General features: G+C 37.4%; 1 protein-coding gene across 1 annotated transcript; it reads right to left on the bottom strand.

The window, feature by feature from the left end:
* Positions 1-7,859: 7,859 nt before the first annotated feature.
* On the bottom strand, positions 7,860-14,049 carry LOC118806868 (ganglioside GM2 activator-like). The gene is made up of 4 exons (XM_036568522.1): positions 13,739-14,049; positions 13,507-13,659; positions 11,548-11,730; positions 7,860-8,821 (listed from the first exon to the last, which is right to left on the bottom strand). The coding sequence occupies exons 1-4, from the start codon at positions 13,841-13,843 to the stop codon at positions 8,666-8,668; spliced, it is 597 nt and encodes a 198-aa protein (XP_036424415.1). The 5' UTR covers positions 13,844-14,049; the 3' UTR covers positions 7,860-8,665.
* Between the last annotated feature and the right edge of the window lie 2,717 nt (positions 14,050-16,766).

The raw sequence follows: 16,766 nt of genomic DNA, 5'->3' as shown, positions 1-16,766 counted from the left end.
TGTTTAATTGTCCTAATTCTACACATTAATACTGTTATATAACACCAGCTACTCAAATTTTAGGTTACTTATGCTAAACTGACTTAATCACCACAATTGACAAAGCTTGCTTTTTTGAGCTGGGCATTTTGGTGAGGTTGCCAGTCTTATGATGTAAGTTCAATGTACAGCAGTGTTAGCTTGAATGTTTGTAGTTTGACTCCATCCATCCATCATCTAAACCACTTATCCTTCTGGGTCGCGGTGAGGTGCTGGAGCCTATCCCAGCTGTCATTGGGCGGAAGGCAGGATACACCCTAGACGGGTCGCCAGTCCATCGCAGTAGTTTGACTCCTTAACTGTAAAAAAGTACATAGGACAAAGGATATCAGCTTTAGAACACTTGTTGCTTTTCAGGGTTTTTTTTTAATATTATATACTGTCATAAAAGGTATATACTATGCTGCAATCCTATTAGATAAATCATGATTTTAGTTACTACTTAATTCATACAATTCTAATAAAAAGCTCAACCATGGCAGCACAGATGGTTTGTGTTTACGTTGCCTTATTTGATTTGATCTCATAATATTTGTTATTTTGTAACCATTATTAAAGTGTCATGACCAGTTAAAGCCAAATTTCTATGCTCAAATGTTTTTGATCAGTTTCAGGCTTTTTTAATGCTAACCTTAAATTTGTATTCAGCAGTATAAAGTTTCTCACTGTGACTTGAGCTAATAACTTTGTAATGGAAAAGGTTACAGTAGGCTATGATATGCTACAGTGCCCCTGGCAGAGATGCAAGATCTATTTTTGGCCTGTTGGCCTTCTTATTTGGTTTATATTAAGCATTGGTGTGATAGCCTACCTCAACTGTGGATCATCTTGGGAATTTGAAACACTTTCATTTTTCTCAAAACCCAAGTCTATTTATAGCGGAGGGCCCTAATCTGACATAAAAAGATAGAGCAGTTGTTGCTGTGTGTGAACACAGGAACTTTCCATGGTCCAGCAGCTGTGGAGTCTCAGTTAGCAGCAGGCCGTGCGCTCATTGGCAGAAATAACAAAGTGGCAAGCTGTCTGATAAGTCAGGATTTACACTGCTATCTGCAGAACCAGTAACACCACAATCGCATAAAGCACTGTGTTTCTGCTAAACAGGGGGATAAGCCAAGGATACAGGCTAATCACATATGAGGTCATGCTCTTAACATGAAGCTTGAGCTTATTTTTTCCTTATCAGGGAACACTTCATTCATAGTAACATTCAGTACAAACAGGGACTTAATGGGGAATTCTGCTTACTTTTTTAAAATTTCTGCATAATTTAAAAGTTGACATGTAAACACAGTCATTCAAAGTGGTACAGTGTGAAATAGTTCTTTGTAGAGAAATCAAATCTGATTTTTTTTTGCTTTGAGGTATGTTTTCTCTTGTTTGATGGGTGTGTCAGAGGTGTTACCCAATCAGCAGCAACCTGTATATAAACCTGCCAGATTAAAAATGCAGTGCACACTATGGATTCTAATGAAGTCCTGTACAAATGCTGCCGCTGCAGCTTGGTATATGCAACAATTGAAGATGTCAGAAGACGTATTTTGAAGTAATAAACAGGAATTTCATCTCATTTTATCAGGCTCTGAATATTCTTTGAAAAGGACACCATGAATTGACTTCTCGGCTGCCATATAAAATCTAAAAATTACAAATATTACTGCCATAGTTGCAAAGCTTGCATAACACAACAGCGTGTTCAGCACACCCCGGTTTCTGTTTAAATAAGCGTTCTGCTATTTTTTATGGGTTAAGATGTAAAAAAATCTCATCTACAGTGGTTTGTTGCAAAATGGTTAATTGTAGAGAAACTTTATCACTGTACAATGATGCTGATAGGAACCAGGGAGTCTGTTTTTGCCTTATAATTCCCTGTTTGTTAATCTCAGCCAGGAATAAATACGTGCATTAGTCTGTAACCTGATCTAAACTATCAAAACTATCATCAAATTTCAGGTATCAGGCAACATATTCATATCCATTTAATGTAATAACTTTCTGTGACGGAGGTTTTAGAGGTATTAAACTCTTCAGATGTTTGGTTCCCATCACCACCACTGTGAACAGTTTTGAATTTCTCTAAAATGGAGCATTTCACATCACAACACCCTGAAAGATTTGTTCACATTCTAATGATTTAATTATGTAGGAATATGGAAACATCGGTGGTATTTTCTTTAAGTTGTGGAGTGAAATCCACAATCAGATTCGCAGTTTAAGACCTGTGGGATAGAATTAGGCCAGAAGAGGATTAAATAGGCTTAGACAAGTCACAGATTTTCCTGATTTGGGGAGATCGTTAAATGACACCCAGCATTTAACACATGGTTAACAACATTTATAAAGAAGCTTTCACAACACATTATAAAGAACAGAGAGCAGAGCTCATTTATGATTTCATTATCTTACATTTTTGTTGCTTGATTAGGATTATAGTCTGCTGATCAGTGCTGCGGTATATGTAGTTGAATAATTTTTAATAAAAATAAATCAAGTTCTAGATATTAATGCTGCAAAAAATAGGTTCCCATGCACTTGCCTGGTGTCATTATGAAAGACATTGCCATTGGTTAGCGAGGAGCAATCATGTTAAAGGTGAAGGAGCGTCCCAAAGTTCTGAAGGACAGCATTATTAAGCAATACAATTAATCCAACAGTAGACTATGCTTGGTTGACTCCAGCTTTCCTTATAGAGAGCCAAATACATAAGGGATCCACTTCTTAACTCCCTTTAACACTGAAAAAAACACCAAAAAAACAAAGTTTTTTCTCAGTAATTCTTTTGCAGTGGTCATTATAGTTTTGATTTAGTTTTGTATTCATTTTTTTTTATTACTAGTAACAAGCACTTTTTTTCACTGCTAATTTTTGTTTTGATAAATTTGGTCAACTATAATAACCCTGAGTGGAAGTATATTCAATAGCAAAAAAAAGTGCCTGAAGTTTCCACTCACTTTGTGCATTTTATACATGGAGACATGACTGACCACTTCATTAAGCACACCTCCTTGTTTCTACATTTGTTGTCCATTCTTTTTTAGCTACCATATAGGAGCACTTTGTTGTTCTATAATTACAGACTGTAGTGCATCTGTTTCTCTGCATACTTTGTTAGCCCCATTTCACCCTGTTCTTCAATGGTCAGAACCACCACAGAGCAGGAGGTGGATCATTCTCAGCACTGCAGTGACACTGACGTAGGGGTGGTGTATTAGCATGTGTTGTGTTGGTACGAGTGGATCAGACACAGCAGTGCTACTGGAGTTTTTAAACACCTCAGTGTCACCAACCACAAAATATTCAATCAACAGCGTCCACTGATGAAGGGCTAGAGGACAACTAACGAACAGTGCGGACAGTGAGTGGACACAGAGTTTAAAAACTTCAGTACCACTGCTGTGTCTGATCAGCTCAGACTAGTGCAACACACAACCACCACATCAGTGTCACTGCAGTGCTGAGAATGGTCCATAACCCAAATCATACCTACTCTGTGGCTGTCCTGACCACTGAAGAACAGGGTAAAAGAGGTATAACAAAGTATGCAAAGAAACAGATGGAATACAGTCTGTTATTGTACAACTACAAAGTGCACCTATATAGTAAATAGACCCAATAAAATGGACAAAGACTGTAAATACAAGGAGGTGTATGACATATGGACAGGGTTTGTATGTTTATATGCCTTTGTACAATAGATGTATGTGGTGCACCAACCCGAGAAAAGCTGGAATACTCTTGCACCTCTGAGCTCTTTAAAAAAAAGTCAGACTCAACCTCGCAGTCGGCTGAGAGATAACATTCTTTCCACTGCCTTCTAGACCATGTGTGAGCTTTCACTCTCTCACTCACATACCCACATACACAGACAGGTAACAGCTCCAGGAACACTTCATTTAACAGCTTTACAAAGGTATAATTTTAAAGCTTATGGATATTGAAGAAAACTAAAGGGGAATTATCAACTTACAGGTATACAAACAGTACAAAAAAGCACAGATATACTTGCTTTTTTTACAGTAGTTTCTAAATCTCATCATGAAGTAACATGCAATGTTCAGAACTATAACCTATTCACTATATACAGCAGTGCACTAATTTGGAATCCTGCAATTGCAGTGCAAAAAACATCAAAAAAAACAAAAAAAAAACAGCAGAATATCCTTTGCACTCTTACAATCCCACAATGCGATGCAATAGCAATTGTCCAAATGATAGCTGCACTCCAAAAGCCTGACTTCAGCTGAGAAGGATCCTCATTGGTATGACATAATGCAAGACAGAACAGTCTACCAGGGCCGCTTTAACACGTCTGCAGAAAGGAGTGCTCGAGATTTGTTTGTAATTAAATGCTATCCTGCAGGGTAAAAAGTGTTGAACATCAGTGCTCAAACTCTGCGTTCAGTTTACACCCTCCTAAACAGATACACAACTAAAGAAACAGTGCACTGTATACCGTATTATACATTTTACTGGCTTTTTTCAACAATGCGTAGTAGTTGACTTCACTTGTCGGCACTTCTCTTGAACTTTCGGGTCACTTGCGTGTGCAAAGCATTATGGGAGGCAGAGGGATACTGCGGAAGCATCCTCTGTTGTATGCAAATGGTCCTTCTGACTGGAACATCTTTCAATGATATAATGGTCTCAAAATGCAGCCCACATAGACCACAGACTACCATTTGGAATGCAGCTGATGATCCTAGATACTGAACACCCATAATGCACTGCATCATGTATGACAGAATGCAACTAATGTTGACTTTTTAACTCAGCTATTATGATTCTAAAATATAATCTTTTTAACATTTTTGCATCATTAACATTCTTAATTAACAAACATTATTAATGTAATTTTTAATATAATTTAACATATTTCTTTGTCATGGACAGTGACCACTGAAAAGCTATATTAACAAAATAGTACAGTCAGATTTAACCCAAAAGGGCTCATTTTTTCACCTGCTGACTTTTAAGCAGCTTTCATTTAAAAGTACATATTAAAAGAATCATAAAACATACAGAATATAACACCATAGCATATTTGACAGTAAATGCACATCAGAATATATAGGCTAACATAGATAAGACGTGTACGTGTATTATTTAGAAGTTTATTTTCCTTTGCTGCAGTCGGCATTCAGCCACAAGCATATTAGTGAGGTTAGGTAATGATGTTGGATGATCGGTTCTGGATCACAGTTGCCACTCTAACTGATCCCAAAGATATTGGATGGAGCTTCACCACTCCAGAGAAAACTGCTCTACAGCCAAATCTGTGGTTGACCATTCAATTGGTTAGTACTTTTCTATGGAGATTATACAAGCTCTGTGGGCACACTTGAACACGCCTCAACAATGGTTGCACCTTAATTGCTAAATTCATTACTTTTGGACATATAGTACATGGCTATTACAGTCAATGTTAGTAGAAAAGCAGATATAGAGTATATAAGCATATAATTTCTGTTTCAACACATTTAACCATTAGAAATGTTCATTAATAACAAGCATTTATGTTAAATAAATAAACACAGAACACAGCAAGGAAATGACTGGATGATATTTACTGATTCAACGTTATTTTGTTGACTACGGTGGGCCTCTCTACTGAGAGTTCCACCTGCACATCTGGAACGATGCTGGTGGAAGAGGGCTCGGAACACGCTCTGTGGAATCAGGAATTCCAAGAATGACGATAGCAAGAGAGGAGACCTGGCTGAGCTTTTACAACCCCACCTCCTGCAAACTGCAGTGTGCAGACTTCAGCCTCAAGAGCATTATTTTTACAGCTGGCAAACTCGTCATTTTGAAAATAGCTTCATTTGAAGGCAGCTATCAGTTTTGTGTGTCTACATAAGTGAAAGCCAAGCTTCTGTACACTGAAAAGAACCATAACAAATTCATCACAAAAATGTGCAAAGTTTATAGTGAAAAAAACAAACTGTGGCCTGTGTAAAAGTTAAAAATGTTCAATTCAGCAAATAAACAGTAATTGTGCATTCAAATGTGCTGGAGTTTGTTATCATTGGGACGCCCATACTTTTGCATACAGCTGTAAATCAGGGGTGCCCAAACCTTTTGACTTGTGGCACAATGGGCTTGTAATGGGCTGAGGGCCAAAAAGATAAAATTGCATACAAATAAAAAGGTAGAAGCTTTTTTTTGTATTATACTGTATTTTATTCCTAAAAACAGAATTGAATATGTTGTAGTATATAGTATAAAAAATAGGGCTGTCACAATTACTTAATTAAAATACATTTCTCAATTATAAAAAATAAATATATTAAACTTTACATTCTCCATGAATCAGCTTAGTAATAGGGTATCAACAGGTCATAATAAATCAATGTTTAGCAGATTCTCCACAAGGGGGAGCTATTAGCACTCGTCACTTTTTTGTGAGCATCACTGAAAGGGTAGAAACCCACAGCAGCTGATACCCTGATACTACAGATTTTAAATTGTCCTGCTGATCTGTCTTACAGTATGAAACATAGCCTGGCAGACACACTTTTTTATTTATTATTTAATACATAGTGTTTTTTTATTTATGAAGTTTTTTCAAAGCCTTTTTCAGTAAACTATTCTGGAACCTGTGAAATGCTCTGTCTAATGTGTTTCACCCTTTAAAAACTAAACAAAAGACTACTAGATTAAGCATGATATAATTGCTACATTACTTCATTAGACTTCATTAGTCACACAAATAAAAATATGTTCATTCTCTAATTGGGTGAGGGAGTGGGGTTAGGATAACTTTCCTCTGGGCCAAATGAAACATCCTTACGGGCCTCACTTTGGGCAGCCCTGGCAGCCAGTGCTGTTCTTGAGCAGAACCTGATAAATCCGTTCAGCGAATCAGCGCGCAGTATTCGGGTCAGGTGATGCAACACTGCTGCGAACTGTTTTAAGCAGAATCTCAAATGGCTCCCTTCAAAGTTCAGTACGTACGTCTTAAAATAATGGCTACTGCATCTAAACAGGATTCAGCCATGTGTGCACAGTTCCATACTGGACATAAAGTGCAATATTTAAAAAAATCATAAATCACACAGTGCCCTATATAGGGAACAATGAGACATTTGAGATTCAGCCTTAGGATTTTCCAAGGTATGATCTTATAGATGTTTAATATTGCCCAATAATGGGCTCATTTTGTTGCAATTATCACCACTTTGCCAACTTGTTTTATGTTGAAGAATGTTAAATATTGCACTTAAAAGAAACGTGTATAAATTACATGACTTTGTTTAACTCTGAAACATAAAATGACCACTGGGGTTATCTGCTTTTGCCAAAAAAAGAATTTAATAAAAATAAATAAGTAAACTATTTTTCAATAAAGTTTAATTTTGTAAGTCTCAATTGCATTGAGTTATTTGCACTGATTGATGTTACCTGGAATGCACAATAAAAAAATAAATTAAAAAAAACATGATTTATGAAAATTCATTAAAATGGAGATCTGTTTTTGCAAATGAACTCTTCTCACTCATGCACACGCACACACATCCGAGGTGCGTATCTGCAGCTTTCTTTCGGCGCCATCTACTGTGCAAAGTGCAGAACACCATCTCTGTTTGGGAGCACTTCCCAAAAGGAGAGACTGACCTTTTCTACCATTGATTTTTATTCACAAACGACCAAAGGAAGAGTACTTCATTTCTTCTACACACTATCAGTAACGTCGTCAAGTGAAATCCACCAGATCTTCAATAAACAGAGAAGATTAAGAAGGCTGTTTATATATTAGCTCAAAGTAAAACGATTCAATCAACTCTGCTTACTTGATAAAAAGGACAGAGGAGACACTTTGGAATGTTACTTGAAGTTAATTTTACTGAAGCTTTTGATAAATTAAAGATTAAAGACATATAGCAAGTATTCTAGACGTAATACAGTGACAAAACACTGCTGGTATAAAATATAACAAATCTAACATCTTAAAAAGCAATTTATTTAATTTTTTTATTGATAATCACTGTAAGTTGAACATTTTTATTTAAAAGAGCTTATGTTTATGAAACGTTAAGCCTACAGCAGCTTTTAGAGAAAAACAACACATAAATCAGAGTACAAAAACAAAATTATTTGCCATCATAAGATCTCCCACACCCAAGAAAAAAAAAACCCTCAAGGCAGTCACTGTTCTCCCTTTGTTTCTGGGTTACAGTAAACATTCACATTAAAAAAGTGTACCTAAAACAATCTATTACTTTAACAGCTTAAAAACTAAAATCATGAATGCTAAAAATGATTGATTTCTTGTTTAAAGTGACATAATAAAATCAATACTTATCCTAAAAGGCCTTGTTGAGTCTTGAAAAATGCACATACATTAATCACTAATCATCTCAGATCAATAGTGCAGTGATGCATTATTTCTATGACCTAATCAGTGTTTTGATTATCTATCATATCACCTGATCAAATGACAAAAGAATAACAGTAGTTGAAATCACCAGGTACCATTTTCTGTCTGTACGGAATTTAAAAAAGGATCAGCTATTAGGATGTGCAAGCTTCTCATGACTGCCTGTCTTTAAATAGCCATGTGTCACCATGGAACAGAATGCAGATGTCCTGCTTTAAAGTTTTCCAAACCGTCTCCCTGATTTGGTAATTATCCTGAGTGTATGGTCAGGCTGACTTTGAGGCACCCCAGCTCTTTACCCGCACTTCCCAGAACCCCCTGCACGCGGTAGTTACCGTTGGTCAGCCAGAAGGGCAGGTCTATATGTGGCACATAGAAATCAGACTGAGGCAGACTGTAGTCCCCCTTGAGAGAAAGAAAACAGAAATGTGTTAGAATTGGGGCTATCAGGTGATTAAAATAATCAATCACATTGTCTTGTGTAGTTAACTGCGATTAATCAATTCACTCAATTCAGCCCTTAAAGACTTTTTTTCCATTTAAAAAAGCAGTGCATTTTTGTTATAGCTATATGTGTGGAAATAATAATAATAATAATAATAATAATAATCTTTATTCATATAGCACATCATGCTGGTGGCAGCTCAAAAGTGCTTTATAGACAGCTTAACAGTAAAAGAGAGTATGAGTATTATTCTGAAATCATATAAGAAAATGACAGATCAATTTAAAAGATAATTACCAGGAAACGTAGAATTTTAATGAATCTGCACATCTAACATACTTGAACATAAACAGATACACTCTGTGATGTAAGTGTTTTAAGGTCATTTAGAGCCTTAAAAACTGGTAACAGAACTTTAAAATCGATCCTGAAACATACAGGTAGCCAGTGTGGTTCTTTCAAAACAATTTCTTTTTAACAATATTTCTCAAATGATGAAAAATTCAAAAGATAAAACAGAGCCCAGAGCCTAAGATTACACCCAGGTACTTTAGGTTTGGTATATGAAGCTAAAGAACTGAGCTTCTCATAAAGCAGGTTTCTCTGACTTTTTCTGAATTTTAGTACCACAGAACAGTATTTCAGTTTTTTCGTGATTTACTTGTAGAAAATTTTGCGACATCCCCTGAGAAATTTCTGACACAGCTGCTCTACAGAGTGTTAATCATCAGAAGGAATGGAAATGTCTAATTGTGTGTCATCAGCATAGCTATGAAAATTTCCTAATGACATCACCTAGAGGTAACATGTACAAAGACAAAAGCAAAGGACCTAAAACTGAATCTTGTGGGACTCCACAAGAAATATTACTTTTTTTTGATGAATGATTTTCCACTGACTTTACTTAAAAATTTAAGATTTGAAATTGGTCTAAAATTATTTAGTATGAAAGGCTTCATTCTACTTTTTTTTGCAGATGCTTCACCAAGGCAGTTGTAAGAACTGTTGACAGAAAACAGATTACAATAGTTAATAATTAAATAAGCTTCTTTTAGTTTCAGAATGTATTTATTACTCTTAAGAATTCAATAACATTTACCACTAGTTTATGTCTTGTTGATTTCATTTTACTTCACCTTTGTCACTGCTACTTAGAATACACAGAATGATTAATGGAAAAACTATAAACCACATAAACAGGGAACAAGATTCCTACTTTGTTTTCGAAGGGGCCATATTCTACATTTTTCTTGTATTTTATTTCAGTTGTAATTAATTTTAAATGACCATTTTCCAACGGCTCTTTATCCATTATGATTAACGTCTATTCTGTTATCTGCTCAGTCATGTGTAAAAGTGTGAACACTTGTCAAATTCCATGTTTTGTTGATTTTCTACGTAAATATAAGCTAACACCTCCTTTACAGGGAACAAACTTAAATATGGTGGTTTTCTGCTAATTTTAGTGCACAATTTCTATTTATTTTTGTTTAACATGAACAAAAATAAAACATAAAATACAAAATGTGCCATAACTTTTCTACGTTACATATTTTGCTTTATCTCCCTCCCATATGTTAAATTCAGCAAATAAACAGTAATTGTGCATTAAAATGTAGAGAAGTATGTTCTCTGTAGAGGATGTGTTCACATGTTTTCCCAAAACACACACATCATTTGGACAGGGGCACTCAAACTTTTGCACACAACAGTACTCCTATGTCCGATCCACTCATACCAGCGCAACACACACTAACACACCACCACATCAGTGTCGCTGCAGTGCTGAGAATGATTCACCACTCAAATAATACCTGCACTGTGGCGGTCCTGACCATTGAAGAATGGGTTGAAAAGGGGCTAACAAAGTATGCAGAGAAACAGACGGACTACAGACTGTAGTTGTAGAACTTCAAAGTGCTCCTATATGGTAAGTAGAGCTGATAAAAAGGATAAAGAGTGTAGAAAGAAGGAGGTGGTTTTAATGTTATGGCTGATCAGTGTATATAAATAAGCTCTGTTTTAAAAAAGCAGTCCAGGCTGAAATGCCTGAAATGTTCAGGACCTCAGGGAAAATAAAAAAAACAAAAACAAAACCAACACTTTAACTGCTCCGTTCAGATGTCTGGATTCTTTGTAAGGCTTCAATAATACATTTGCTTTATGACAGAATAGCATTTAACAGTTTCCTGACATCTTTGGCTGCAATAATTCTCCTACAGACTGTCTGCAGTTACAACACTCTGTATCACTTCAACACTCAATGCGAATGGGCAGGCTAAACTGCTGCTGAATGGGTGGTTATATGTAAACGTCTTCATGGTTATGATATCACAACTAAAACTAATTTAAACCAGGTTGTTCTTGCAGCTTAGCTTCTGTATGTAGATTGTATGGACTGGGCAGTGGTACTTTACAGTTCTGAACTTTAACAATATTCACATAGTGCATCAAATGTTCAAAGAAGCAAAGGCTATTTAATTTTCTATGATATGGCCCCTTTAAAATGTGTGTTTAATCCCTTAACCTTCACAGAGCCCTCGGCAGAACCCAATGTCCATTTATAACTCCTATATCTTAATAACACCTCAATTGGCTGCACTGTTTTTATACAGTTAATAAGTAATACACCATGTGATGTGATGGAAGAGCTATAAAGACATGATAAGACTCTAATGACACTCACTGCTTTGAAGGGGCAGTGGCAGGGGAGGCCATATGTGTGCAGGGGCTCAGGGCAGTCCTGGCCAGGAGGAATGAGCTGGTTCAATATGTCACAGCCATCCGGGTAGTGGCAACTCCCCATCTCCTCGACACACGGTATCTTGACCCAGATTCCAGCCACCTCCTTCTCCAGCGTCACATTCACCTGAAACATAACAGTACCAAGTGTCATGGGTGAGATCACAGTTTATTTCTCCAAAGCCATAAAGTCAGGACAGCCTGCAGGATGCCATGAAAAAGGATATTATGCAGTTGTTGAGATAAAGTCTGCTTATCCTATCAATTCTACAGAGCCATGTGATGGTCACAAGGAGAAAAACAAATACAGGGCAACAAGCACAAGAGATACAACCAATCAGTTCCATGGGCAGAGCTGTCATCATATTAAGCTCAAACCAGCTCATACATATACTTTTTTATATAACCTTTCACTAACAAATTATATAGTCTATATAATCAACAAGGTCATGATCAATGGACTTGAACAAAACAAACCTCTAAGTTAGAGTGTGCTTATGCAAAAGGGTAGTGGCGAAACAAGAAAAAGAGAAGAGAACCATCGACTTCCTCTAGTTTGTGGGCAGACTTTGTGAGACTTGACTAAACCTTTATCATTGCTGGTGAATCACAATGTTCTGCATAACAAAATGCTCCATGGAAAGACTAGACAATGCTGGTATTTAACAATAGATTCTTAAAGCAGAAGCCAACAAGCTGTAGTATTAAACAACCTCATGCTGCGTAGTGTTCCCAAGCTTTCAGTGTTATTTTTCTGTTCTTTTAACAACAGTATTTTGTGAAACAAATTCACAAAATTCTCCTACAACTCAATAGAGTAAAACAGTACAATAATCCCAACAGAGTTAGAAGATCATATCAGTTCTGCTCTGTATCAGGTCTTACTATAAGACGAAGTAATAGCATGACCCCTGGATAATACTGCATCACTGCATTAGTGATTTAGTACAGTCTATAACCATATTACAGGAGTGCCCAATCACAGTTCTGGTGACCCCATGCTCTGTACATGTTTGTGTTTTCCTTACTCACATCTGACTCTGAGACGATGAGGAGCTTGCCCATTCGTTAATGAGTTGAATCAGGTGTGCTAAATGAGTCACAAAAATGTGCACAGCGTGGGGTCACCAGTGCTGGGACTGGAAATCCCTGTCCTATGGGTGGAGTAGCCTAAACCAAGGTGTGAAACACCTTGTTAACCTAATTAACCTCTTGGACCCCGTGAATGTCTCAAAATGAAAATTCTGAGCGGCCCCTGAAAATAAACTTATTATGATGTTTTTCTATGTATTACGGAAAAATAGATGCTCAAATACAAATTCAGGCAAAGGTCATTGTTTAGCTTTTTCTCCCACAATCAATGAGCTGTCTTTTGTATTCTTAACTGGCTGGAGCTGCAGCACTGGTCTGCCTCAGGGTGGTGCTGAAGCAAATTGGTTCACCTAGTTGGACCTTCATAGCCTAGCAACTGTAACTATGCCCAGGATACCTCAGAAAAACTTCACAATCTGATGTAACGTATTTGAAAATCTGAAAACTTGCTCAATTTCCTAAGAGACTGATGTAAAGAGTGAACTGTTACTCATTTCTCAAACGGAAGACACAAGAGGAGATGTGTAAGATCTCAATGTGTGAAAAAGCACATTGCACCAGGTCAAAAAAAAAAGTGGGACTATTCCTTAATGGTGTCAGACTAGGATCCTCTCAGGTCACAGCTCTGCAGAGCTTAGTCTTTTCCCTCGTCTGAGGCTCCGAATTCAATCCAAGGCCTTTCCAGTTAGCTGCTGAGTTGAATCAGGTGCATTTAACGAGGCAGATGCCTGAAGTCTGCAGTGCTGTGACCCGCGAAGACTGGAGTTTGACACATATGTGCTCAAAACAGCTCTAAACAGGGCTGACTTACAGACAGAGGAGAGACCAGCACCACTGACGTGCTGCCCGATGCGCTCGCAGTCAAATCTCCCGGAATAGTAATCGGGTCTGGAGACAGTTTAAGAGCCTTCAAAACAGCTGGATCATCAGGCTTTCCACAGTTCTCCCAGGAAAATCCTAAAATCTGACCAGGAAGAAAACATGTGTGACACGATCAGTTACTCCAGTTTCAGCATTAACATGTACAAACGGACCAGCCTTACCTGAGCTAATCTCCGCGGTCTCCTGACCTCCTCATCACACCTCCCGTGCATAAAAATAACACTGACAGTGAGTAAGGTAATAAAAAGAGGGGTCGAGCTCTTCATTTTACAAATCAGAGTCTAGCTAAACTTCACACTGTGCTGGTAAAAGCGCACAATAACGATGAGGTCCAGAATACACAGCGGACACTTCCTACTGCAGACTAAACCTCGAGCACTCGGCTGTCCAAAGCGGCGATCCTTGAACCCTGCAGACTCGGTGTTTACTGCAGGATCCAGCAAACACAAGCGGTTATTGTATTTTCTTCCGTGAGCTGCATTCCAGTACAATAGAGAGCCCTCTAAAGGCCGGAGGAGACCGAAAACACCAGAACCGGCAAAAATGTTCCTCATGTGAGTAAATGTAATAATGGTTTTAGCCACAAGATGGCAGTGTTTCACTGCTGTTTGCTTCCTTGTTAACTGTTGATAAGCGGCCAGAGAACCTGTAGAGAGGAGAATTACCACTCTGTACTGTCTTCCGGGTTTCTCAAACGCTAGAGGGCGCTGCCGAGCGAGTCCAAAGTGAATGGGTTAAGATGGAGCATTTAAGCAAAATCATAGTTTATAAATGCTTAAACATTTTTAATGTAAAAGAATACAATTGTTTCTGAATACTGAATATCATAAAACATTTTAACACTGCTGTTATATTTTTAAGAGCTTTTAAACTCGGGTTATAGAAGTTTAAAATGGCGCCTCATGTATGTCCATGAGGTCAGTGAACGTGAATAGCCAATGAGGAAAGTTCACTGCAAGTGATCAGAAACTATTTTACTTTTCGTTTTCAGCCGTTGAGCTCCATTCACTCCCATTCATTGAGGACTCACTTGTGGGCGCCCTCTGGCGTTTTGCAGTCATGTTTTTGATATAATGGGGGAAATAGGAAGTGGCCAGGCTCCTTATAAACTGACTCTGGAGCGGCTGATGTTTGACTGGACAAAGCTATCAGATATTTTGAACTAGAACTAGATAACAGATTGCATGAAGTACTTTATTGGCTGTAAAAGTCACATAGTGCTACTTGTGTGTATATCATTGACTCCAGGGCTTTTTATTGTAAATGGTATAAGCAGTACATTAGGGCCCCAAACCACCAGAGGACCCAAGTATGTATGTATGTATGTGTGTGTGTGTGTGTGTATGTATGTATTTATTTATTTAGTATTTTTTAACTGTATTGTTTTTTGTTTGCTTTGATTGTTTCATTAGTTGATATTAGCTGCTTTTATAATATTTCTTGTTGTGTTTTTTGCAAAAAAGCTTATCCTGCTATTTTTTGCAAAATTTTTGTGTCTTCGTATTGTTTATCACTGAGTTTTATTGTCATGCAAGTTCACTTCATAATCTATTATCATTTTGTAGCTTTTTACTCCCCTCAATGTAAACCAGAGCAAAAACAAAGATTGAATGAATGATTGATTTGTATATTTAATAATTAAAGGAAAAAGGGAGGAGAAGATTTTCTTTGATTTTTTCATTAATTGTCTTTTATTATTGCATACAAAATAAAATGACTGGATTGAGGAGGGGGGCGGGGTGGGGTGGGCAAGGTATCATTAAGGATCCCCCAATATTCAGAAACAGACATGGTGGACTCTTTCCTGTTCAGAAGCCCAAGCCTGCCTACTCAAGTCTACACTAGCTCACACCTGTAAGCAAGTCAGGACACCAGATATGAGTTATGACACACAACACTAGTGATTTACGCATTTACTTCAGCAGCCAAACATGGGAAGTCATTCATTTACTCCTTCTAAAAAAAGTTGGTGTGAATCCTGTGCTGTAATTCATTTTGGTGGAACACCGCTTGTCATGGACTGTATAGTGGCCATATGATAGCACTGCGAGTGTGCATGAGTCACCTTTAATCTCTCTGCGTGCGAGTGCACAGGTAAATGCCAGCCCCATATGTGCACAATAATCTCCTCATGTCTCCATCTGCAGTTGAACCGAACAGACTACACACCACGGAACTGGTCGTATTACTCAGGAAAATACCACTTGTCAAATTTCATACTTGGTAGAGATGTAATGAAGGGTTATAGGTTCTAGATTTACATCAGAGGGTGGACTAATTTGCCTGTTTCTTTGAACCGATAGTCTTAAGTGATTCATCTTGTTCTTTGCACAAGGTTTTCTTTTTATACTCCTTTTTTCATTGTCCCTCAGATGGTGTAGGACTGAAACTGACCTTTATAAAGAGCCCATAACATGGAAAAACAGATTTTCCTCACTAATTTGAAATAAAAGAATTTGATGTATTATGTAAATATTGTTAAAGCTTTAAAACACTTCACTGCACAGTCTGTACAGTCGATATGGACCATTCTACTGTATTTGTTTGAACTTCAGTACAACAGTATAAAAAAATAAGTATTTAGACCTTAAATATCTACAAGGATTATGTTGTTGTCTTTTTAAATGCATAGCAATGAAGATAATAATCTAAAGTAAAATTTATCATAACCTGAATATCTACAAAATCATTTTTAGCACGCTTTCTAGTGTAAAAATACTATACTATAAATAGTGAAAAAATACTTTCTTAAACATCTTTTGATTTCATCTTAAAGTGACATTGAAAGATTTAGATTTATCATTAGTTTAATTTTTGAATAAAAAACTTTATTTAAAAAAGTCGTCCATGTTTTTATGCCACTACTGAAACACAGAGTTTTAGTCCATAGGCGGAGCCTTATTTTAGCCACACCCCTGCATTTTAGAGCAGGAAGTGAGACTGCATCTCTGTCCCTCATGGCCACATGGTGAGCAGTTATCCCGTTGTTTTGTAGTTAATGTGTCACGAAGAACATCTCCTCCATTTCCGTGAAGACATTAACAATCCTGTCCAGGGTGTATCCTGCTTTTGGCCCAGTGACCGCTGGGATAGGCTTCAGCTCCCCCCCCCACGACCTAGAAGGATAAGCGGTTCAGAAAGTGTGTGTGTGTGTGTGTGTGCGTGTGCGTGTGTGTGTGGTGTGTGTGT

Source organism: Colossoma macropomum, unplaced genomic scaffold, assembly GCF_904425465.1.
Source record: "Colossoma macropomum unplaced genomic scaffold, Colossoma_macropomum, whole genome shotgun sequence".
NCBI lineage: Eukaryota > Metazoa > Chordata > Actinopteri > Characiformes > Serrasalmidae > Colossoma > Colossoma macropomum.
This window is presented reverse-complemented; position numbering and strand designations above follow the sequence as displayed.

Bases quoted from the DNA above. Each gene is read 5' to 3' on its own strand.
- LOC118806868 (XM_036568522.1), bottom strand. From the start codon at position 13,843: ATGAAGAGCTCGACCCCTCTTTTTATTACCTTACTCACTGTCAGTGTT. The intron at 13,660-13,738 runs GTAAGGCTGGTC...CTTCCTGGTCAG, and splicing joins GACCGCGGAGATTAGCTCAG to ATTTTAGGATTTTCCTGGGA. The intron at 11,731-13,506 runs GTAAGTCAGCCC...GTTATGTTTCAG, and splicing joins TGCTGGTCTCTCCTCTGTCT to GTGAATGTGACGCTGGAGAA.